The following is a 25,623-nucleotide window of genomic DNA, read 5'->3' on the forward strand; positions in this document are numbered from 1 at the left end:
GCTCTACCAGCCCACTGCTCTTGGCCAGCTGTGATCCCTCCAATCTTAAACAGGTTGCCCCACAATTTCAGTCTCCCCTCCCATTGTGTGGGCACCGGTCATAAATCTAAAAGGAAGGGTAACCACCTTTCTGTACACAGTGCTATAAAATCCCGCCTGGCCAGAGGCAACACCCTCTCACCTGTAAAGGGTTAAGAAGCTAAAGGTAACCTCGCTGGCACCTGACCCAAAATGACCAATGAGGAGACAAGATACTTTCAAATTCTTCTTTTAAGAACCTGATTAATTTTTCATGGTTCTTAAGATCCAAGGGTTTGGGTCTGTGTTCACCTGTACCCATTGGTGAGAATATTATCATCAAGCCTTCCCCAGGAAAGGGGGTGTAGGGCCATAACTGATGCTTTTGCTCCTCTGGCACCCGGAACTCTCTACAATAAGGGTAAAGCTCATGTGTGTGTGGGAGACAGAACATACTCAGGAAATGGTCTGAGAATGTGGAGTGAACTCCCCCAGAAACTACGGGCCGTCACAAACCTCACCACCTTCCGCTCCGCATGAAAAGCAAATATTTCCATCTGCCTCCTCTAACAAATACAGAGCAACATGTATGTTAACAAAAACACCCTACTAAAACAAGACATTCCCCAGCACACACTTCTCCCCATGGGGGAAGGATGAAAGAACAAAGCACATGGCAGATATCAGTCATGTTGTTTAATGCTCTTCTGCAAGGTGCTCATGAAGAGCGCGGTATCAGAATGGATATAGAATAGAACTCAAGCAGGAAGCCATGTATGGTCCTCAAACTGGGGCTCCTCCCTTATGACCTCTCCTCATTTGACTGACCTCTCCCCAACTTCTGGTCCTTCCCCAACCTTGCTAATGGACTCCCTCATCCTCAAGAGCCCGTCCTTGACCTGACCTGCCTTTCTGAGTTCCACCCCTTGTCATCTTTACCTCCAAGACCATTGTCTAGGACTGTTGCCTCAAGGTCCTCTCCTTTGACTTGATCCTGGACCTTATCCTGTCTAGTTTCTGCCCTACTCACCCACTGAAGCTCTGTCACCGTGGTCTATAATGAAGTTTCCTAGTCAAGTTTCAAGGTCTTTGCTCCAACCGCACCATGCTTGGTCACTCTGTTGCTCTCATACTGTCAAACACTCCCTCCTCCTTGAAATGTCACTTTTCCTTGGCTTTTGGTACCGTCTTCTCTTGGTTGTCCTCCTTGTTCTGATGGTGCACTCAGCGTCGTCTTCTTACTCTTCCACTCTCTGTGGGTCCCCCAGTGCTCCAGCCTCGTCCCTTCTCCTCAGGAGATCTCATTGGCTCGCACATCTTCAACTACCAGCTTTGTGCGATGACTCACAGAGCTATTCCATTCTGGCGCTCAGATACCATGGTGATAAGTGGGGTATAAGGATCCGGATAAAGCATCTCGCCTATGGAACCACATGACCTTGGTGCCTTTTCCGTTGCACTGCCCCTTCCCCGTTTTCTCCTGCAGTGCCATACGCTGCCTTGTTGCATCTTACCTTACAACTAGATCGTTAAGTTCCGAGGTGGGGAGTAGGTCTTCCTGTACGTCTGTACTGCACAGAGCTGGGTCACCAATCCCGACTGAGGCCTCTGAGTGCCACCAGTGTGCAGACTTCACTGACGTTCTCTGCGGGGGCGCAGAATTACTCGACAGGAGCACACGGAAGGCAACAATATCGGCCTCTTTCAGGAAGGAAGCTGCCTAGAACAACTCCCCAGCCCCTGCCAGACTCCACACCATGTGGGGTTGGAGAGAAGGGGTTTCCAGAAGCTTGAAGAAAGGCAGAGCATTGGTTCACCCCCGTCTTGCTGCTGCTTAGGAGCTTTCCCACCAATTTTACTACTCAACCTCGCTCGCTCTTCCTCACCAGAGGCAGGAGGCTTCCAGTTTGTATCTTTCACTGCTCCACAAACTGATCAGCTTCCTTCTCCTTGTAACCTGGGGAGGTGGCGGGGGACATCATGGGCCAGATAAGCCCTCAGCTACCTGCCCACCATACTCCCCACGTGTGTAACCAAGAGCAGATTTGCCCTACCCACCTTAAAGGGAAAAGAATTCCCTCCAAGTCAGGATAATATTCAATAGCAGACTCCTTCAATTGCTTTACCTGATTTAAAGCCTAGACTGGGGAGCAAAGACATAAGATATCAACCGTCGATTTAAAAATTAGATCCTAACTGCCTCATAGCTCATGGAATGGTTTCCCCTCTTTACTTTGCAAATGCTTTGATAAATGGTTACTTGAAAGACCACAAGTTGTTTTCAAAAGTTGTTTACAATTAGAGGGATTGCATAAATGCTCATTTGTTAGCATGCTTCAGAAGCATGGCAGCCTGGTAATTCATCATTCCCAAACTGCAGCTAAGCAGCACATTGAGAGAATACCACGCTGTATCTGCCAGCATGTTTCTAATAAATTCTCCACATGCTGCAATACTCACTCTGTACAGCCAGGGTTAACTTGGGTTTCCGTAGGCGGACACTTAGAAGTGTTCTCGAAGGGAGCAGTTTGTAAATATGTAAATGGCTCTGCAACTGCAACTTGTGTTTATTATTTATAATTCCAGGAGTGCCTAGAGGCCCCCGCCAAGATCAGGTCCCACCTTGCTAAGCACTGACAAACAGAGACACTGCCCCTGCCCTGCAGAGCTTACAGTCTAAATAGACAAAACAGGCACAGGGGGAAACTGAGGCACAGAAAGGTGATGTGACTGACTTGGAAAAAGAATCCAGGTCTCCTGACTCCTAGCTCAGGGCCCTAGCCAGCAGACCATGGTGCCGCTTTATCTATTATAGGATGCATAGTAAGGCACTCACCCAATTACATATGTGCTACATTTTTTAAATTGTGCACAGTCATGCATGCGTATGTTTATGCACACCTAATTTAAATGAGCAAGACATGATCTGCCCATTCAAGGTGCTTGGCCAGTTAGGCACATAAGTGGGTGCGTACGTACACAAACCCCTCATATTTGCACACATTGGATATGTGAGTTTGTAAGTAAGACTTCTGTGCACCAAACTAAAAACCTGTCTATGCTCTCACACAACGGAATACAGCCAGCATCTTCTATAGAATTCAGTCTAGTTTGTTTCATTAAAGGAGAAACAGATTGTGTCTTTATTTACTTTTTTGGTAATTACTGGTACTTTGACCCCAGTCACATTCAAGTAGTTTACAAAAGGGAGAAAGGATGTGGTCCAAAAGTAATTACAGAGTGCACAAAAACGTCGTGTCCTTGTGGGGAGTGGGGAGAGAAGATGGGATAGGGTTATTTTTTTCATTTTTCCTATAAATGGAGCCAAAACCAAACCAGGAAACTGGTTGCTGGGGGAGGGAGGAATCTGACTGTTCTACAAATCGTAGGTTGGGGGATGGCTGCCCTGTGATATCATGGCAATGCTGAGAATGCCCAGGCCTTTTCCATACTCTAAAGGAGATCATGCAGCATCACGTATCAGAGCTCAGACTGAATTCCAGCAAGACCACAATTATGCTGCCTAAGACAGAAAAAGTGAACAGTATACCAGCCTGTTAAGAGCTTCTGGTCTATGATAAGCATTGGCATCAGAATGCTAGTGTAATTCAGAAACTAGGCACTTGGGCACGGCTAATTCCCCCTGCTGAAAACTCCACAATCATCTATCAGCAAATAAGGACCATATAACTTCAAGCCTGTTCCTGTTCCAGTTGAAAAATCAAGAGGACATTACCTATGAACTCTGCCAGATGTTCCAGAGAGATTGCAGATTTCTTCATGGCGTGGCGGTTGGGGGAAAGCTTGTTCAGCCAAAGAATCGAAACTTAGATACTTTTAAAGCACAGTACAGGTGAGAGTGAAAGCAAAAGCAAGCTCGAGTACACAAGTGAAGAGATTGTTGTTCCAGGCAATATGGTGTCAGGCGCTGCTCTGAATCCCCCAAATTAGCGGAGGATGGCTCTCCCGCAGAAGGAACATTTTATAAATCAGCAGAACCAGACAAGTGGAAGGTGAGTTTACAGTGACAGCATTTGGCTAAACACCTGATTAACTGCTACTGTAGTTTCTACTGCAGCACTGATAGGAAAATACTATCCTCATGTTAAATTGTGGCATGGAAGAGGTTGGGCTGAGAACTCAGTCTGGTTATTCAATAGCGGTTTGCTAGCCAGCTGTAAACACAGAGTATATATCTTTGCAGCTGCCCAGTTCTGAATGACTAAACATGTAACGAGGCCATAAATACTCTCATAAAAAGGTATTCTCCATTTTTTTTTTTTTTTGCTATAACAGTCTACAATTAGCAGCACTTGGTGAAGCCACCTTCTCCCAGAGCACAGCAATTCAAAAAAAATCTAAACAGCTCAGCTTTAAAGCAGCAGCTAATATATTAGCTGGTGCCGCAAGCTACAGGCTTCTAAGAGCTGGGTACCCCCGTTACAATTCTTGTTAGCTATATTGCAGTAGCATCTGTGGGCCGGGATCAGGGCCCTATTATGCTGTAGGCTGTACAAACAAGGGAACAAAGTGACCATTACAATGAGAAGTGTGACGCTTTTTTACAGGGTGACACAGAAGCACTCATTAATTAACCCCTTAATTCCTAAAATCCACCTCCGTAAAAGGCCTTTTTTTCTTTTTTGTAATGTGGGTAAAAGAATTCTGGAATGAAGGGGTAAATAAAACCAGTGTCTGTATTCAGAGACTACGCTCCCCCTGCCCCTCAATCCATTTTTGTGGAATTCTTTAAGAGGGCAGGGGAACCCACAGAAAATGTTTAAAACCGTAGGTGCTGCACTACTTCGGGTGCAGGGCTCCCTTCCCTACAGAGCCGTAAAGCAGAAATGTGGGGAGGGGTCATTGGCTCAGGTGTCCTAGTGCCCCTCACCCAAGCCTGAGAGATTGGAGCAAGTAGACCTCCCCTGACCATCCAGAACACTGAAAGACTCTGCACAGTTGTTTCCAGGTTTTCGAGTGTTGAAAGGAGTTCTGAAGAGGGCCTATATTTGCTCCTTTCTCTCTGATCCCCAGCCAGTGACAGTATTGACATGTTGGGGAGGGTTCCAAGCTTCGTCAATGCATGTCCTTCCCTTCCCCTACAGATATACACGGCCACTGTGCAGTGGCCAGGGGAAAGGTTAACCCCAGAGACCAGGCAGCCCACAAATGCTATAGGAGGTTCTGTGGGACATCACATTTTTGGTTGGCTTAGCCTCCGAAATGCTAAAGGGCGGGGAGGCCTTTCCTAAGGAAGGGAATGTTCTCCTCTTGCTGCACTGGTAATTACACCTTTCACTCTTTAACCTTAATAAGAATCTACCAAAATCCCCAGACATCAAGGGAAGACCTCAGAGAAGCTTGAACTATTTTGGCTACGCCCAAGCATAGTTCAGTGCAAGAACAGAAGCGAGGCGTCCCCTCAAGTCATGCACTTGCAAAGTGTAGCATGTCTTTTCCTATTGCTCCTTCTATGCCCTACAAGATCTGTCCCCAAATTCAAACCCCAGATATGCAGGCGCTTAGTGTACTAGGCACGCAAATTACAATCACTGGCTGTCACGCCTGTAGATCAGATTCTGCAGGATGCAGTCACATACAGTTATGCCTGCAAGACCAGAATCAGGCTCCAGCATGTCTTTCTGTTGGCCTTCAATGCCCACATTGGGCCAGATCCTGAGCTGATGTAAATCAGCATCGTACCACTGAGGCAATGGAACTGCGCCAGTTGACAACAGCTGTGGATCCGGCCCATTGTGTTTAACATGACTAATGAGGCACCTTACCCTGTGCTGCAGCACCAGCTGGTGGCTAGCAAGGGCTGTTAACGGCACAGAATCCATCGGCACAGGACAGCTGAATTCATTCCCTTTTTGTTCCAACAGAAAACGCTTTGTAGTTAATCCAAGCCCGTGCCAATCCTCCTATTTACATTGATTTACCTAGTCACAGACGAAGGAAAGAAAATCACTCGTATTTAACACGCTCACACAGTTTACATCACTGCCACTCTCCCGGGTGGAATCGGAGTGTGGGGACTTAATTATACTCTTAAATAAACTCCACTAAGTCAAGAAAAGACAGTTAAAAATAGAAAAACATTTAGTTCAATTTATTTAGCAGCATCTTTATTGCAACAAAAAGGATTTGTAATAAAACGCGGCAAAACTAATGTTTCCACTTTACATGATTAAAAGCCATGTAACTAGAAATGGAGGGAAACCCATAAACCTACTGGCGTGAGACATGCAATTTTGTTAATACAAGTCAACGCTTAAACAGCAGGCACTTCATGTTCTAAAATTAAACACCTGAACTTCTACTGTGCAGAACATCAAAGTAAAAACCACAAAAAGACCTGTCCTTTCATAAGGGCAGCCCAAAGCACCCCGGAGGATACAGTACTTGTATTGACAGGGGTCTGGTAACTCAAGTAAATAGGCAATTCAAGGCAGTGTTCTAATCTGTCTGATTTTCCCCCACCTTGTTATTGCCCTCTCAATATTCAGTGTCATGCTAGCAGCAAAACATATTGCTCTCCACAGGGAACACACAGATCAGCAAGAAACACAATCAATTATTTTACTTTGACAGGTTAAGTCTCAGGACCCTATTTTGTCAGTTAATGTCACAGCTGGATTCTTTGCTAAATGCAACACAACACTCATACACAGCTCTAAAGAGTTAAACCTTCAACGTGTCAAGCCCATCCGGAAAGTCTTTGCTAACACTAATCCCAAATACCCCTATTAGCAGGGAATACGTTTTCCATTTTACTATAATTAAGGTACTTTATTTTCAAAGCTTCACATCCTGATCAGAATTAATTGTTTCATTAATTAATATTGGGTAGTAAACTGAGTTTATAAAAATGAAGTAATTCTAGGTAATGAGTAAGATATATATTAATACAAATTATATACTTGGAAATGTGGAAAAAAATGCAGACTACTTGCCCCAATCTAAAATGTTCCCTGCCTTCCCCCTATTCTTTATTAAAAGGAAGATTTCCTGGCTTAAGTAATGGAAAGCACTTCAAAACATTATACCATAGAATCTGTCCCCACTGAGGCAAACCAAACACAATTCCAAACAATGAAAACAGACAAAAGATATGTACACTGGCATCCCTATTCAACACCACTAGTCCCTCAGTTTTCGAAACCCAGCCTTTAATAAATGCTCTATCATTTTTCAGCAAAAGTTAAATGTGGAATTTTAGTGGTCACAGGATTGGGTGGTAAGATGCAAAGATACCTGCTACCATAGAAAAGAGATTTACACTCAACACTTCAGGCCCAATCTTGCTATCATGTACCACAAGGTGTAGTGGTTATTGCTGAGAGTAACCCCGCTGAACTCAAGAGATATGTCTAAACAGGGATAAAAAACAAAAACAGTGGGCTCATTTGGCTCAGGCTCACAGTTCTAAAAATCTCTGTAGACGTTTGGGCTCAGGCTGGAGATCAAACGCTGGGACGCTCGACATCTACACAGCAATTTTTCAGCCACGGAGCCCAAGCCCCATGAGCCCGAGTCAGCTGACCTGGGCCAGCCGGGCGGTTTTTTTATCCCTGTGTAGACATCCCCAGCTAGGGATTTATTTTGTGGGGCAAGGTGGTGATCTCTCCTCCATGGAATATTCTGTTCTTGGACTTTCTACCTAGGGAGCTCACTAGCCCTGCTTAAAATTTAAAGTAGCATTACCACTTGGCCATTTTTAAAGTAAGTCCACAAACAAAAACAATTTAAAATAAATCCAAATGTAAAACATCATGGGCAATTCTTCTTGGGTGAAAGTGCCATCTCCCTAATCCAGAGATTTCTGGACTTGGATTTAGGCAATTCCAAGGATCCAAAATGCTGCAGCAACACTACCATCATACACAGTACTCTGGACTGTGGACTCTGGACTGTAGCATAGGAAGACTAACTTACAGCTGGCAACAGATGCAGAATTGCTGATCTTAGATGTGGCTTGTCCCACCAAGACCAATCAGGATATAATATCCTTATCTAGTGAGCAGCATCTCCAGTTTTAAGAGTTACTGATGGACTCACATTTGGTATTTCACAAGGCAGTGCTCATTCCCTATGGACTTGATTGTGCCCCTTTGAAAACAACAGGAGTTTGGTCATTAACTTCAATGGGAGCTGGATCAGACCCCCTATGGGATATGCCTTTCATTACCGTTACATGTGGCAAGCATCCTTCGTACAGAACTATGAAATACTGATAGTAAATCCTTCCAGCATTTTCACAAGGAAAGAAAACATGGAGTTTTAAAGTGCCTGATAGCTGTAAAGGAAATTATTTTTGTAGCAAAGAAAACCATAATTTATGTTGCAAAATAAATAGAGTACATACTTGCTACTTTAATAGTTTTCTGATATATTTAAAATAAAGAGAGAATGCATTATTAAAAAGTTACATGTAAGCAATTTTATCATGTTCAGTGCTAAACCAAAATCTAGACTTGATTACCAGAATCCCATTTAATTCCTTCTTTGCTGTAAGCACTGTTCCATACAGGCCATTTTGTACAAAAGAATCAATTTTTACTTCAGAATCATATACATTTATATTCAAGAGATAATCTCTGGAGGAAGAACAAAAATACACTCCCAAACACCAGTTAATTTAACATTGAACAAAATATAAACAACCTTGCAAAACGTGATACCATCCGTGTGTTATTTTATACATATAGGTATCTATGGACAGATACAGGGTATGTCTACACAGTAACAAAAGAACCTGCGGTGCAAGTCTGAGTCCAAAGCCTGAATGTCCGCACTGCTATTTTTAGCCTGCAGTGCAAGCCTGAGTCAGTTCACCTGGGCTGTTAGACTTGCTGCCCTGTGTTTTCTTTTGCTGTGCAGACATACCCATAGATATATGTATATATACTACAGCATAAATACATAAAGAACCAGGTGGAATACCATAGTAACAAATTTATAGTTTTTATACTAACTGGCGCATTGTTATTCTTCAAGCTTATCAATGTACCAGCTTGTCTGTAAATACTAACTACAGCACATGCCATAGGATGGCTGAAAATGCCGGCTTTTTCTGAATGGAATTCACTTCAGTTACAATAATTAGCTATTGTTGGTACAGCGAAGACAGTGTAGATATTGGGTTCCTTACATTCCCCCAGTGCCCCAAAATAAAAACCCATAAACCTATTTCCATATGCTGATGGTGTAAATTACAGGACTTAAAATACCATCAGTTCAATTCAAAATAATTGAGAGAGATCTGGAAAAAAACGGTACATGCTTACAGGAAGTGTGTTTGCTTTGACTACCTTTAGCATAAGCCAGTGGACCTGATTCTGCTGACTCTTACACAGCTCTGATATCCAGGTGATCCCAGTGGAGTTATTCCCAGTTAATACCAGTGTCACAAATATCAAGGTCAGGGCCTATTGCTTTAAATGTTAGAATTCTAGGGTCTGCTGATCATTCATTCACCTAAAAAAGTTATTAAAGCACACTGCGACAAAATTTGGGTATCTCAAGTAGGAACACAAGCCACAGGGCATCCAATTTTCAAACGATGAAAAGAGAATCTTGCTCTGCTTCTCTCTCCGTAGCATCAAAATAGAAGGGGAAAAAGTTCTTGGCTTTTTAAAAGAAAGCACCTAAAAATTATGGGAAGTTAACACAGAAACCACAGGCAGAGGTGTCTGGTTTAAAACTAATAATTTGACTATGGAGTTCTAGTTTAAACAACATTTTGAAATTTAAAAGTGTTTTCAAACACTTCACGTTTTTCAGCCATGTCCAAAACCACACTAGCAAAGAAAATCGTGCTTTAATGTGATTTTATACTGCAGGGTGCTAGCTTCCAGCAGCATTACCTTACGCAACATGGACAAGGGTTTCTCTCGGCGGACAGCATATGACCAGGCTACACTGCAGTGCTAGAGATGACTCAAGGGGTGATGGCATCTATCTATATATACAGGAGCAGGGTGACTAGGACAATATACTTTCTCAGCACTGATGTGAGAATAATGCTAGAATAATGACAACAAAAAAATTTAATAAAACACAATTTGCATTGCTTCAATGTAGTGTTGATAGGCCCCCATCTTACCAACTCCCCAGTGGACACTTGTACTTGGATGTTGGAATTTTAAAATCTTAGTGGGGGAATATTTATACACCGACCTGCTGAGATAGGAAAGTATTCTGAAAACAGCCCCAAAATGCACATTGGGTGAAAGTCCATGAGAATAGGCTGTATTGTTAAAATATGAGAAATATATAAAGTTTCAGCTGTTTGGCTTAAAACTAGTTTGCTTCTCAGCATACCCAAAGCTAACTTTTCTGCCCATGTTACTGTAAAATACATTTTTCACCTCCCTGTGTGAAATCAGGAACAAGCTATTTATCACACTACAAAAGAAAAAAGCAGAAGATTTGTACTACACAGAGATGAGCTCACTGAAAAAACTGGCCTGATCTTAGTTAAAACCAAATTATAAACTTCTTCAGGGGGCAGCTAAAAGTGTTTCTTTTTAAAAATAATTATCCCCAACATCTGGTTATATAATGTGTCTAATATGCAACTAATTCCTAATGAGCCGGACATCCCTTGCACAAAACAAACTATTACACATTACATTTTAAAATGGTATCAAAGTTGTAACCATCCAGCCAGATTTTTGCCATGACGTGAGTGAATCATCCAATATTACCTTGTTGTAAGAAACTGAGAAACACACTGTAAAAAAAAAAATACACCAATTAGACTCGCACAGCTCAATGTTTTCAGATGGTGAAGATATGGTGTTGTGGAAATGTGTTACCGAATTTTCAGCTTCTTCCCCAAAGAATTTGCATGGTACTGCTGCGTGCCACAGACATTTGATTTTATTTCCATTTTTAAATTATTAGGCCATTGTACTGTAGTTTCCTTGTATGGCACCTAGTTTACTTAAAAAAAAAAAGTCTGCGTGTGGGTGTGTGCGCGCGTGCATATGTGGCAGGCACCAAAATGCAATATTCTGTTCTATTTTCTCTACAGATCCATTTCCTCGTTTGGTTAAACAGCCAGTGTATCAGAGTTCCACAGAGGTCACAATTACATTGCCTTCAGTGCAGCAATGTGGGAGCCAAGATTCTCTTGCAGATAGTGCAGCAGATGGAGTTCATAATGCTCTCCAGACTCAGGGACCCTTATACTGTGTCTCTCCTGAGGGTAAATCTAAAATATAAAATAAAGAGTAGTGAACACACATGCACACACAACTGGCTAACAGCAGCACTGAAACCAGCTACCTGACACAGGTCAATGATAGGCAAGTAGCTGTGTGAGAGATTAGAGAAGAATGTTTGATATAGAGCAGGGGTTCTCAGCCCTTTCCACAGCCTGACCTCCATGTTACAATAGAGGGGGAGGGGGAAGGAGAGAGAGATTCAGCACCCCTCTCCCAAGCAGCAATAAAGAAAGGGAGGGTAGATACAACCCAGGATCTAGAGAACCCCATTTGCAGGGAAAAACCATTAGTCTCTATAGTAAAACGCTGGATCAATATATGACTTGAACATTTTTTGTTGCAGTAAAAAACAACAAATAAAATTGTCCCCGTCTCTCTGATGGAAGGGCGATGGGGAGAGAGGAAAGAGCTAGAAGCAGGTCGGTGTTGGGTATGTGTTTGGACTGCCTCCCCCAAGAGCAGGGCAGCAGGCTGAAAGGTCGAGCAGCATGGTTAGGGAACGCCTATGTTTTCTTCTTGGCACAGGGACTGAAACCCCAAAATCCCAGCACTCAAAGGAGAAGCTTCCCTTTTACAATATTCTTATTTATCCTTAAAACAGAACTTGGTGGGAAGAAACCTACAACTACTTCCTTCCTTTTCCAAATCCAAAGCGAGTGTAAACACAAATGAGTCCAAATGGCTAAACCAAATGTTAACATATTTTCAGCTCAAAATTAGTGTCAGGATGGGCAGTGAAGTGGAAAAAACATTCAGTTTTTAGAGCAGGCTCTTAATCCCCCAGTCTTGTCATTAGATGTTTATGATCCACAACAGATCAAATACACTCCATGTGTTCCAGTCTGGGTTTCCTCAGCCCTAGCATAAACTCAAGCAGAGCTGAATCATTTTATATCCAGGTTCTCACAGTTTAGAAACCACTTACCTGTAAATCATATGGTTTTCCAGCCCTCACTAAAAAACTCAGCAATATACTTGTGTGTGCAAAGTGAACATTCTCATCCAAGAAACCATGCAACAGCAACAAACGGTGTGGTCTGAGAAATGCAAAAGAAAAACATTTAGAATGCTTCCTGGAATTTTCCAGTCATTCTGCAAACTGTGCGAGTCCCTTACAAAAATATTAACCATAAAAACACACTCCTTTTGGTTTAAGCAAAACAAATGGCCCAATCCTGCAGACTGCTCTCCAGCAGGAATTCCACAGGCTTCCAATGCCAGGCTTTCCTTCCCTGGGAGTTTTTTGCATATACAAATCAGGACTGGGCCTTATATTTGCATATCTACTTTAACCTCCCCAGAAACACTTGATGAGAGAGGATGCTAAAATTGGTTTATATGTGCTCAAATCGCCACTGGACACCAATTCTTTAGTAAGATTTTTGCATTCTAAACACATACAAATGGATATGCTCTTACATCTAGGATAAAGCATTTTTATCAAATATAACTTTTTGCCTAGTTCAATGCAGCTCAGACTGAAGAGCTAATTACATAATTGAAGTTATGTCTGCCATTTCTTTATGCATAAGAGATATTCTTTAATTACAGCCAGTATAAAATGGATTACTTGGAAGGGCCGTAATTAGGCAAATGTTCATTCGAGTTTATTTAGTGGTGGTTTAATACTGGCATTTATGGTTTCAGCATTTAATTACCAAGAACTAGGAGATAAAAATGTGGGTGTAGGTTTGAAGGTCACTGGTCGGGGGCGGGGAGAGGGGGAACTTAACTTACTCTGAAGGAAACTTCTCCGCCTGCACGGCCACTGATCCTAGATAATATCCCTGCTCGTTGTGATCAGGGTGTCCCATGTAACGCTCTGTGTAGCCTGTGTCATAGAATACCCACAGCGTGACTGGGGCTCCGGCAACGGCAACCTGGAAGTTCCAACAAGATCAGCAGCATAAAACAGGGATACAGGCGGCACATCTTACTGACAACGTCCAACCGTGATCTCCCAAAGGAGACACTTAACTCCCACGGATATTCACTGTGAACTCCAAAAAGAAACCAATGCAATGATAAAGCCTGCTCTGAACTGCATTGACAATAAGGTAACCAATCAAAAATAAAAAGCAATGATAATTAGCCAACACAAAGCAACAAAGCACCTTTTCAAACTTAAGTGACCTGCAAATGGGCGGCAGGGGGTGGGGTGGGGTAGGGGTGGTGGGTGAATGTCTCTCATCCTCCCTCTCACACACACAGGGCCAGGGACTCCGCTTGTATAACTCGCCATGACCCTACAACCATTTACACCAGCTAAGGCTCTGGCACCAAAAGCCTCTCTTTGGGTATGTCTACACCGGAAACTTCAAAGTGCTGTTGCGGGAGCGCTCCCATGGCTGCGCTTTGAAGTGCGAGTGTGGTCGCGCGCGAGTGCTGGGAGAGAGCTCTCCCAGCGCTCCTGGTGCTCCACCTCCAAGAGGGGATTAGCTCCCAGCCCTCGGAGCCTGTCTACACTAGCGCTTTAAAGTGCTCTGACTTGCTGCGCTCAGGGGGGTGATTTTTCACACCCCTGAGCCAGCAAGTTAGAGCGCTATAAAATGTAAGTGTAGACATACCCTTTGGCTTGGTCTACACATACAAGTTTTATCACCATAGCTATGTCGGTTGGGGGGAGGGAGGGACTGATCTTCTACTGACATTTTCATTGGGTTTATACCAGCTCCCCAAACCAGCATAAGAGGTACCAGGATAAGCACTTTTATACCTATATAACTGCATCCGCATTAGCTATACTGGAATGACCATACCAGCAAAACCCTCCCAGAGTAGAAAAGGACTTGCATTAGAAATTTAAACCCTGTTCATCCTTGAAGGTCCTTTGGATGAACAAGGGACTATACTGAAGAAGTGAAACCCGAGCGAGAGGGGAAGCGGTTATTATTGAGACCAGTGAAAGGTCTGGTTTTTCTCTGCAATACCTCTGTCCACCAAATGCCTGACAGATACCTGGAAGAAAAAGCTCTCCAGGATTTGACAACCCCAGGCTCTTCAGTTAAGGGCTGAGATAGCTACCACGCCACATGTCAGGATGCTCCAGGGAAGACCTCCAACAAAACCAGGAAAGAGACTTGACATTGCAAATATTTTTTGAAGGTAAAATAAATACTTTAAAGGTCTTTCAGGCCTGCTTTACACATTGCAATGAAGCAAAAAGAGCCACAAAGAACAAAATGCATGCTGTTAGTTTGAGATGACAATCAATAATTATAATTGTATTTTGCACTTCTTTAGCACCTTTCGTCTAAGAACCCTCTAATGCCTTGTCTAGACACAGAAGCATCACTTTAACAATACCAGTATAAAGTGTATAACATCCCTAGGGCTTGGCTACACTTACATTTTATAGCGCTCTAACTTGCTGGCTCTGGGGTGTGAAAAAATCACCCCCGAGCGCAGCAAGTCAGAGCACTTTAAAGCGCTAGTGTAGATAGGCTCTGAGGGCTGGGAGCTAATTCCCTCGTGGAGGTGGAGCACCAGGAGCGCTGGGAGACCTCTCTCCCAGCGCTCGCGTGCGACCACACTCGCACTTCAAAGCGCAGCCGTGGGAGCGCTCCCGCGACAGCACTTTGAAGTTTCCAGTGTAGCCATGCCCCCAGCGTGGGTACAGTTATCCCAGTACAAAGGTACTTTACACTAGCATAGCTAATCCTGTATTGGAAGGGGAATAACTGGCTATACCAGTATAACTGAGTCCACACTTGGAGATGCATTGGTATAACTATATCTGTTTAAAAAAAAAAAATAAAATCACACTGCAACCAACAGTTATACAGAGACAAAATCTATAAACAAACAAAGCCTAACTGCTTTGCAAACGCTAACTGACAATCACAATATGCTGTTGTATAGGAACATACCATCCTCGTATTACAGACAGTAAAACAAAATGACTTATTCAAGGTCACACACAGTCATATCTGTTTACTGTAATATGTCCTGAAACTCAGATTAAAAATATATGGTACCTTGAATTTGAAAGCAATAATTTTATAACGTAGTGAATATTGTCTATATTCAAAAAAATATTTAAGTACAAAAGCTTGAATTCAAATATTTTCAGCCCCATACCAGGTAGAAATGTACTCTGGAAATGGAAATTTACTTTGTGGTAACTTTGTTATATCCTATGCCCCTCCACTGTTTGTATCTTGGGATGCAATAAAAACCAGACTATTTTGCACATGCATAGCACTCACTGTTTACAGTTCAAAAATCTTTGTATCTACAAACACACGTGGGACATGGAGATATACTTTGATTAAGAAACATCCTTCCTGTGCCACAGAGATAAGCCCACGATACATTAACGTACCCTGAAGAGGTCTGACCTCTGCATTAATGCCATCAGAGACAGGTATCCTCCATAGGACCAGCCATGAATGCCAACTCGGTCTAAATCAATGAAGTCATACTGGGATGCTAAATACTGCAGCCCTTCCACTTGGTCATCAATTTCTATTTGACCCTGTTGGATAAAGTTTTTTTTTTTTGTTAGTTCTTGACAAAAGTAAGATTCTCAGAGTTTCCAAAAAACAATCACCTTTGAATATTATGATTAATGATTTCTACTGCAGTACCACCTAGGAGCCCCATCCCAGGATTGGGCCCCCACTGGGCAAGGTGCTGCACAAACACAGAACCAAAGGATTGCTCCTTCCCCAGAGGGCATGTAAGGACACATTCCCTCCACCCCGCTCAGCTTCCTCAGGGGAAATGTTCACAGGTGTGGTGTTCTGGTCTGTGGTGTTCTTGTTTGTGGAAAGGGGACTTCCTCAACCTCAGAGACAAATTCCTCTACAATATCTAGGGCCAGATTCTGGCTCTGTGCATCAAACTGGCACAACTGCCCCCCTCAAAACACATGCACATCATCCCTGCAGAGCAACACAAAGATGGCACTTCCTTCCTCTCCATAGCTGGCTGAGCAGGTTTCCTCTACAAACAGGACCCTAGGAATCGCCATGCCCCTAGTGCAGCGATCCATTGTCTGTCTGAAGGTATCCCACTTTTGCATGGTCAGCAGGAGCACGTTCAGAAATTCCACAGTGGAAAGTTAGAGACTAACTCGCTCATGTCAGAGGTTGGCTTATAGCCGGTTAGATCCCTTATATATTTTATATCCTCTCTCACGGTCCGTTTTCCTGCCCAGTTACATACCAGCTGGATGTGTCCACCCCCCTCACAAGCCCAGGGAATGGAAGGCTCTACAGTTTTGTGTAAGAAGCACACGAACCACTGCCAGAGTACTACGGCAAGCTAGCACATTAGCCTTCTTCTGTAGGATGACACACCAAGACTCGCTCCCCCCGGCTCCCCATCTGAAAGCCAAGGAGCAGGCTGCATTGCTCAGAACCACATTGGGACACTGGCATACATCCCACCACTTACCATTTTGTATTTAAAGGCACCTTCAAACTTAAGCCCTCGGTGGCAGGATCCCCTGTTGTCAATTACAACAACTACGTAACCCAGCGAGGCCAGCGTGTTCAAGCGAAAATACTTGATTCCTTTAAACCGATTGTTCACCAGCTGCACCTGGAAAAAGACAACTGGAAATATTAACAGAGCAACATGAGACAGACCACTGGAAATAAGTGAAAGGGGCTACAAGCTATAGAACTGACTGCTCATCTCTTAATGAGATTCAGGATTGTTTGGTAATGTCCCCAGTGTCTCAGCTCAAGTTACGCACACACTGAATTCACCCCCTCATTGTGGGTGCTGCGACAAAGCCAGGAGCCCTGTCTTCGCACCTCTCTTTATGCACGTGTGCAGTGATACCGAGTTCTCCTCTGTAGGGATAAGGGCCAACCGGTTCTCCTCCCTTAGCCTGCCCAACGTCTTCCCCTTGAGACTCACTGATCAGGTTCAGTGCTGCTCAGCAGCCTTCCGAAATTCTACTCATCCCCCTCATCCAAGGAGAGTTTTTCCCTGCTCCCAGGTATATGAAATATTGGGTTTTCCAGGGCCCAGGTAAATCGTTTTGTGCCTGGGATGGTAAATCCTCATGGTGATTTGCAAGGCTGCTGTCCCACATTAGATTTATCCCTCCGACCGTACTACCTTGAAGACGGTGTGCATTTCTCCCCCACCAGTAAAATGAAGTTACAGAAAATGCTTTAAGTCCGTTTCATAGTCACTCAGGGTCAACCCCCGGCCCCCCAGTCCCAGCTCAGGAACAGCAAGTACAAGAAACAAAAATTAGCAGGTATTTCTATCAGCCTCTATTACACTGCGCTCACCTGCGGCCCTCCATATATGAAGAGCACTGTGGGGTATTTCTTCCCAGGTTGTAGGTGGTGAGGTTTGTACATCATGCCATACAGTGTAAAGCCTGAGGAACTCTCAAAGGAGAAGATTTCCGGGGGAACATAGTCGGGAAGAGGACCTGCAGGCAGGCAAGAAGAAATGGGCCCATTTTAACAAGGACCTGATGGACAGAGGGAGCTCACAACCCTGCCCACACTACAGATGATGCCAGCGTGAGGCAGGATTGTTGTCGTGTGTCTTATGGCCAGAAGGGACCATTGTGATCATCTAGTCTGACCTCCTGTATAGCACTGGCCATAGGATTTCCCTGGATTAATTCTTTTTTGAACTATAGCACATCTTTTAGAGAAACATCTAATCTTGATTTAAAAACTGCCAGTTATGAAGACTTCACTACAACCCTTAAGTAAATCGTTCCGGTGGTTAATTACCCTCAATGTTAAAGATCTGTCCCCTATTTTTAGTCAATCTGTCTAGTTTCAATTCCCTGCCATTTGATCATGCTACACCTTTGTCCGCTAGATTGAAGAGTCCACTATAAGAGTTTTGTTCGTCATGTACATACGTGTTTCTGGCATAGTTCTAATGCAATTTCTTCCAGGTCCCCCATCTCCCAAGAACTGTGTTAAAAAGTCACTGAGAGGAAGCTGGCACTACAGGAAGGAGGGGAAGGGGTTTAATTTTGTCTACAGCACACTTAACACTGGAATGTCTGCAACACGTAGGTCCAGTGCAGGTCCAAACCCTCACAGAGTTCAGGGATGTTTGGATCTGTGGGTTTTCATTAGGCCCATTACTAGCTAGTAAGGTTCTCATTCACAGAAAATGTTCTGAGTCAGGGATCCTGTGCTAGATGCACTCTAGGATGGTTTCAACCGCAGCAGGGCCGGGGTGAACTCTTCAACTCTTTTTGGATGTCTACACTGCACTCTCAGAATGTGCTCGCCACTTGAGCTGACTTACTTGAGCTAGGTCTAAACAAGCTAGCTCGGGTCCCAGAACGGAGAAGCTGCAGCTGGACAAGACTCCCTTAACTGAGCTGATAATCTTCAAGCAAGAAACAAAATTAGCATAATTTTTCTGCAGGGGAGAGTGGGGCACTATTGGAATCACCTGCTTCTAAAATACATTTAAGATGATTATGAAACAGAGAAAACTTCCTGCGTTACGCAAAAAAAAAAAAAGTATGCATTCAGTCCATGTTCTCTATGAACAATTAGTTTTAACTCAGATCCCTAGGTGTTGTTCTGCCCTAGCCAGTTTCTTACAGTTACCTTGGCTAAGGCACTGTGGGTGAGGAGCGTCGGAGGCATGATCTGTGCGTCTGAGTCGGAACTGAGACTCCCCCTCCTGCACGCAGGCAGCTGGTAGAGAAGGAGCAGCTCAATGAAAGAAATCATCTTCTGACCAAAGTACAGCACATTGAGCCAAATTCAGCTGTCACATCAGCGTACGCTAAGAATCACTCCATTAGTCTCTCAGCATGGGCTCCGGATGGACAGCAGCGAAACAGCAGATTTTAACTCATCGCCTAAACGCCACTTGGCCATGCAGGTTGTTAACCAGCCCAGGAGCTAATTATGCACATCATTATCTGCAACAAGCTCCAAAATAAAGAGCAGCCTTTGGTCATCCACAAGGTACAAAACTTGCGGGGACGCCCCCTTCAAATCTAAGAGTTTTCTGAGTACACGTCCTATTAGCCCTGTACCCTTCAAATGGTTTGGAACAGCACTTACAAAACAACAAGTGTTTTGTTGATAAGGCCCAGCAATATATTCAAACTTATAACAGACTTGAATACTACGGCCAGCTACCCCTTCCAGACGCCAGCACAAAACCAAAGGCCGATCCAGCAATCCTTGCTCGTCATACATTCCCACAGGAGTAAGAGCACCATGATTTAGCCCATGAAGAGGAACACAGAGTACTGATGCTACAATAAACATGTAGCTAGGAGTCTTGTGATTGGGAATCTTTGAGGCAGAACTGTAAAGGAGAGCCGAAGCGATTACCTGCCGAATCTAGAATCGTGGCCCAGAATTCCTTCTTTCTGTGAGCAACATCATCTTCAGAACCAGTCAGCCTGTACAGTGACACACAGTGCGGGTTCTTCTGGTTACTGAATTTACTGATGAACATGTCACAGTCCTACACAGAGATGACAATATTTTCTTGAACAACACAGTGAAGAAACACGAGCCCAAAGCTCCTTACTTGTGCACTTAGAGCTCTCTGAAGAAGCTCGGATCAAATAAAAATTAGGAGTCCCAGCTCTTGTGAGAGAGGAGATAGCCTTAGGAGCTGCAGTTTTACTCAGTTACAGGCAGCATAGTAGCCACTAGGATGTTAATATTCCAAATTTTCTGCCAGACACTGAAAAATGCACCTGCAAAATTAGCGGTGGCATTAGTCTATGTCTGCAAGTTGGCACTGATTCTTGCCATTCGCCAGGTTGCACACCCAGAGGTCTGGTTTCTGCAGTTGCTAATATATGCCCCCATCCCTTCACTCACGGGTTTTATAACAGATTTAAAAAAAGCTGAAGCCAACTTCCATATATCTGAACACAGCTAGCGCAAGGTGTGACAAAAACCACCAAGCACAGCCCTTCCCTAGAAGAGGGTCCCTCGGAATACAGATACCTGACTCATGGAGCAGGCGTGAGAGTAGCTACGGTCCGTCAGTCGCTTCACCTCTCCAGGATTCTTGTAGCTAACGACATACAGGTGATGCTCTAAAGGGGAATCCTTTGTGCCTTCAAAATACACCAGTTTTTTTGCTTCATCCACGTGGATCTGCCAAAAAAAAACAAACAAACCCCAAACACAACCTCAGTCTGTACCAGCCAAATCACTGAGCTATCCCCACAATGATGCCCAGGACTCTCCGTCCCCATTTCCCAAGGTGATTACAGTCAATTTAGAGCCCAGCAATGGACAGAGCTAGTTCAAATTAGCCCTTCCAATACACACAACTTTCCATTTGTCAACACTAAATTTCATTTGCTACCTTGCTACCTGGTTTCCCAGGTCTGTCAGGTCCCTCTGACCTTCCTTATTTTCTCTGGTCTTGATTATCCTAAATAATTCTGTGTCACCTGTAAATTTCTCCAATTCACTGTTCACTCCCTTTCCCATATTATTAATAAATATATTTCACAAACAGAAGCCCCAGCATGAAACCATGGGGGCACCTGTCTTTAAACCTTTTGCCATGGTACAAATTGACCATTTTTTCCTACTTTTTGACTATATAACAGGAAACAGTTTCTGATCCATAACAGTTCATCTCTCACCCTATGACTACTTTGCTTCCTTAATAATCTCTTGGAAGGGCCTTTATCAAAGACCTTTTGAAGGTCCAAACAACTGTCAACTGGTTCTCTCTGATCTACTCTTTTATTGACACTCAAAGAATTCTAGTAATTCAGAGAATTGTTTTCTTTTACAGAAGCCAAGCTGGTTAGACCACTGATCATACTAATCCAGGTGTCCTGTAACTATTTTTAGTAATTATTGCAACCAATTTCCCTGGTGCTCAAGTAAAGCTGATTGACCTATAAAACCATGATCACCCCATGTATCTTTTTCAAAAACAGGCAAGACAATTATATCCCCCCCATCCTAGAGTACAGCTGCTGATTTTAATGAGCGGTTGTATATTTTTTCTTAGTGGCCCAGCCACCAATTGCAGCAAAAACTGTCTCCAAACTGAAATAGTTGTGTTACCAAGATTGCTGTCCCTTACATAAACTACAAGTATTTCAGCTCTACTCAACTCATTTCAATGTACTCACGCTTATGGTTTATTTTTTTTAGATAACAGAGAAACATGGTCAGATCTGAGTAGCCACAGACATCGCTCACTCAAACTCTTTAACATTTAAAAAAAGAAGCAATTAGAAAGTAGGGGGTATTTTATCCTAGCAGGAGGAATTCCATGCAAAGTCTCAAAAGTGGACCTGGAGACACAAATATTGGGCCTCCATAAAAAGGAGAAAGAAGAGGCCAAAGCTGAAAAGAGAGCAGTGCTGCCCAGGTGTGTGTTAATCCCTTTGAAAAAAAGAGTCCTCAGATACAGGACAGCAGCTGGATGCTGGGGCTTCAGCCCTTCCATCCTACTTCTCATGGGATGCTTGGAAATGTTCCTTCCATCTACCTGCGATGCTACTTCTCTCCCCCCTCCACCTCCCTACAGGTCCATACTTCATTATGAGCCTCTTTACTAGACAGTGGCAAACTCCTGAGAAACAAAGAGCACAAAGCAAAAGAAATCATCAGCTAGAGATGCCTCTCTGTGCTGCTCATCTCCATTATCGAAACCAGAGACTCAGGGCTGGAATGGTGAGTTAAATAATGAGCTCAGAGGACAAGCTGCACCTTTGCTAACATTAAAAGCAAAGCAGCACTGGCTACTTTTGCTCACCAGCTGAGCCAATCAACCACCCCCACTTTTGTGCTTAAAGCTGCAGCTTGACTGGAGACCCAGTTCCTCTATTAATTCGCTAGGGTACTATTCTCCCCAGGCAGGCTGTCCGCACCCACAGCCTTCCATTGGGCTTTAGTGGCTAAAGAGTGCCTAGTCCTGAAAGGCGAACAGATGTGAAGCACAGCCCTCACGCTGGCTCTTTGTACAGGGGTGAGTTTAACCCAGAAATGAATAGAAGCTTGGGCAGGTTTCTCCGTGTTGCCCCAAACCTGACCTCAAGAGACACCCCATGTGTGAGAGAAGGTAACTCAGTTTCCAGGTCCCCTACAATCTCTTGCACCTCTGCTGCATCATATATGTTTGCAGTTATGTGGATTTCCATGTTAATTTTCTGATGTGAGAGGTCTGAGTACGGGGGTGAAATTAAGGAGTTTGCAAATAGCACTTTTTATTCAGCAAACAGAAAGGTCACAACCTGGGCCTGGACAGCTGAAAGACCTCAAGCCATTCCAGGCAGCTTTTCCTTTTCTCAGCCTCTCAGCAATCCTGCTCTTCACAGAAAAGACAATACGGGCGCATCTCTCCTCTCACAAAGAGTGGGCTGCATGGCCAAGACACCAGAGCAGAGCTACATGAGGAGTGTCCAGCCTGCACCTTCTCCCCTGCCTCCAGAACCAAGTGTGTGACCTTCAACACATGAGAGGTCATTCCCCTAAGAAGGGAGTCCCCAGATTGTTCCCAGAGCTGTTTCCCGCTTAGTGAGATGCTCTGGCAGGCACAACACCAAGATCAAATTCACAGGTTTTAAGGCCAGAAGGGATCATCATGATCATATAGTCTTGCATAACACCAGATAAACTGAGGTGTCCTCCATACAGCTCTACCATTCTATCTAGATCCTCACCTTGCTGTTCCTTAGACATGACTGGTGCCCTCTGTAGTCAGAAGAGGGTAGCTGTGTAGTCTGGCAAGATAACCAGGAGGCCCATGACGAACTCTAGGACCTAACTAATTTTGTTTGTTATCTTATCCAGAGTTTAACCCAGGCTATTTTACAGATACAGATCTTCATTCAAGAAAAGTAAAATAAAGGGACATACGTTGGAACCATGTCTACCAAGTACTTCCCATTCTCCACTGGTAATTGCTAATTCCTCTTTGATGGGACATTTGAAGTCACCTATAAACAAAACATGTACAATTAGAGATTTTATACTTTTCATCACAACAAAGCCTCTCAAATAGAACTTCACCTTTCAGGCTTTGCTTGCTTTAACCGAGTCACAAACTGGGCTTGGGAAAGAATCACTCCCCTGCCACTCTCGAGCACAGCGTTACACAGCTGGCCCGAGTGTTCCAGGAAGAGATCACTAACATACTGGGGAAAATGTCAAGAATTCTCAATTCAACAGGTTCTCCCTATCTTGTTCTGCATCCTTCAGTGTTTCCTTTTCCCATCACACTTGCACAGAAAGGCAGGTTTCAAACTGAAATATGTGAAACCTGATCTATAGAATTGGTAAAGGTAAGGTGTTAAAAATGAGGGATTTTTCTGGAAAAAATAGCACCATGTTTATCAGGTTGGCTCACTTTCATTCAAAAGGAAGTTCTATTTTGTGTGAAGCTGCAAAGTTGAAGGATTTTGCAAAAATCAAATTGAAGAGTAAAACTCTGAAATGTCAAGATTTTCCAATTTCCCCAAGAACATTACACACAGCTTTATGTTAAATGGAATCTTGCCTTCCTCAGAAACATGAGCAATTTGCCACTTTCAGAGGTAGGAAGTCAGGCTAGACAGACCAACACCACTAGAACAGTTACTAGGTGTTTAACCACTATAGGAATAATGAGTTTTATTTCAAAAGGGGATTTTGCCTTCTGGAAAAATCAACTGCCTGACACTGGGATGCTATAACTAGTAAAATGAGATGCATCTTTCTTTAGTATGCAGGGCTTAGCATGCTGTCCTCACACAGCAAATAGATCAATAGTATTGTAACTGCCTCCAGGCACAGGTTGCAATATAGGAGTTTAACTGAAAGAATAGTCAGTGTAGCAAGATGTGCAAGGGTTCTGTACATAACTGTACCATACACCTGCCTGGGCCAAAGTTTGACCTAACCATGCAATTAACTTTATTTTATTTGAACTGAGTGTTCCTGTGTTTCCATTTGCAGCAGCTGCCAGTATTCTTCTTCTGTTAATTTCTCTGCCATAAAAACTTAAGAACGGCCACACTGGGTCAGACCAATGGCCCATCTAGCCCAGGATCCTGTCTACTGACAGTAGCCAATGCCAGGTGCCTCAGAGGGAATGAGCAAAACAGACAATTATTGAGTGATCCATCTCCTGTCGTCCAGTCCCAGCTTCTGGCAGTCAGGGGCTCAGGAACACCTAAAGTATTTTGGCTAATAGCCATTTGTGGACCTATCCTCAATGAACTTATCTAATTCTTTTTTCAACCCAGTTACACATTAGGCCTTCACGACATCCCCTGGCAATGAGTACTACAGGTTGACTGGGCGTTGCGTGAAGAAATACTTCCTTTTGTTTATTTTATACCTGCAGCCTGTTAATTTCATTGTGTGACCACTGGTTCTTGTGTTATCTAATGGGATAAACAACACTTCCCTAATCACTTTCTCCATACCACTCATGATTTTATAGACCTCTATCATATCCCCCCTTAGTCGTCTCTTTTCCAAGCTGAACAGTCTGAGTCTTGTTAATCTCTCTTCACATGTTCCATACCCCTAATCGTTTCTGTTGCCCTTCACTGAACTTTTTCCAACTCTAATATAGCTTTTTTGAGATGGGGTGACCAGAACTGCACACCAGTATTCCAGGTGTGGGTGTACCATGGATTTATATAGGGACATTATGGTATTTTCTATCTTATTATCTATCCCTTTCCTAATGGTTCCCAACATTCTGTTAGCATCTGTCCAAGCAGCAGCCTCCCCGATGCCTGCTATAATGGACACAGCACCATGAATAGTCTTTGTTAGAGCCAGCACGCTGGGTATAGTGGTGTGGTCTTTATTCCCTTCCCCACCCTAAAAACAGGCCAATTTTTGGCCCCAATCAGATATTCAATATTTCTAGGCATGAAACCCAAGGCACATCTTTCTACAGTGTGGTGTGTTCTTTACTTTAAATCTTTATATTGAAATCTGTGCCTAGAGGCAGAAAGGAGAGTGTTGTTATTTTTACACATTACATGCCAACAGTCTGTGCACAGCCCTGTGCACCAAAGAGCTTTACTACGTGGAGACCACAGATTTCACACACTTTATTTCTCCCTTTGGACATGACCCACATTACTACTAGACTGGTTAATCTGCAAGACCAGGACAGTATGTCAATAAACCAATCTTTTATCTTGACCAAAAAAGAAGCCAACAGAGCATATTTCTCAGTTCGAGCTGGGATGTGGGCACTTAATTTCCATTTGTGCTTCTGAAAAATCTCCCCCCTTGTTAATGAAAAAGAACCATGATTAAAACTGAAGCCCGTTACATACAGAATTATCTGTGCCATCCTTCCTCCTGCTACAAGCATACGTGCAACGCTGAGCCAGTGAGTAGACCCAGTGATGTCAAGGAGACTAGTGCTATATAAAAGCTAGGGATTATGATGATGTAAATGCTCCAAAACT

General features: G+C 43.5%; 1 protein-coding gene across 7 annotated transcripts in view; it reads right to left on the reverse strand.

Annotated features, from left to right (window-relative positions):
• Window positions 1-6,115: 6,115 nt before the first annotated feature.
• Window positions 6,116-25,623, reverse strand: part of DPP8 (dipeptidyl peptidase 8) — a 54,472-nt gene continuing 34,964 nt past the window's right edge. For 4 of the 7 annotated variants that reach the window (XM_075133222.1, XM_048866678.2, XM_048866675.2 and 1 more), the window contains exons 13-22: window positions 23,066-23,145; window positions 20,180-20,332; window positions 19,550-19,685; window positions 18,809-18,898; window positions 17,507-17,652; window positions 16,653-16,799; window positions 15,577-15,729; window positions 12,990-13,132; window positions 12,178-12,289; window positions 6,116-11,239 (exon numbers count right to left, since the gene is read on the reverse strand). In XM_075133222.1, coding sequence (XP_074989323.1) covers window positions 11,117-11,239; window positions 12,178-12,289; window positions 12,990-13,132; window positions 15,577-15,729; window positions 16,653-16,799; window positions 17,507-17,652; window positions 18,809-18,898; window positions 19,550-19,685; window positions 20,180-20,332; window positions 23,066-23,145 — 1,283 coding nt within the window. In that variant the 3' untranslated portion in view covers window positions 6,116-11,116. Of the gene's footprint in view, window positions 11,240-12,177; window positions 12,290-12,989; window positions 13,133-14,210; window positions 14,309-15,576; window positions 15,730-16,652; window positions 16,800-17,506; window positions 17,653-18,808; window positions 18,899-19,549; window positions 19,686-20,179; window positions 20,333-23,065; window positions 23,146-25,623 lie in introns of those variants that run through there. The other 3 variants (XM_048866679.2, XM_048866680.2, XM_075133223.1) reach the window with 3 other exon arrangements.

Source organism: Caretta caretta, chromosome 10 (assembly GCF_965140235.1).
Source record: "Caretta caretta isolate rCarCar2 chromosome 10, rCarCar1.hap1, whole genome shotgun sequence".
In the NCBI taxonomy this organism is placed as follows: Eukaryota; Metazoa; Chordata; order Testudines; family Cheloniidae; genus Caretta; species Caretta caretta.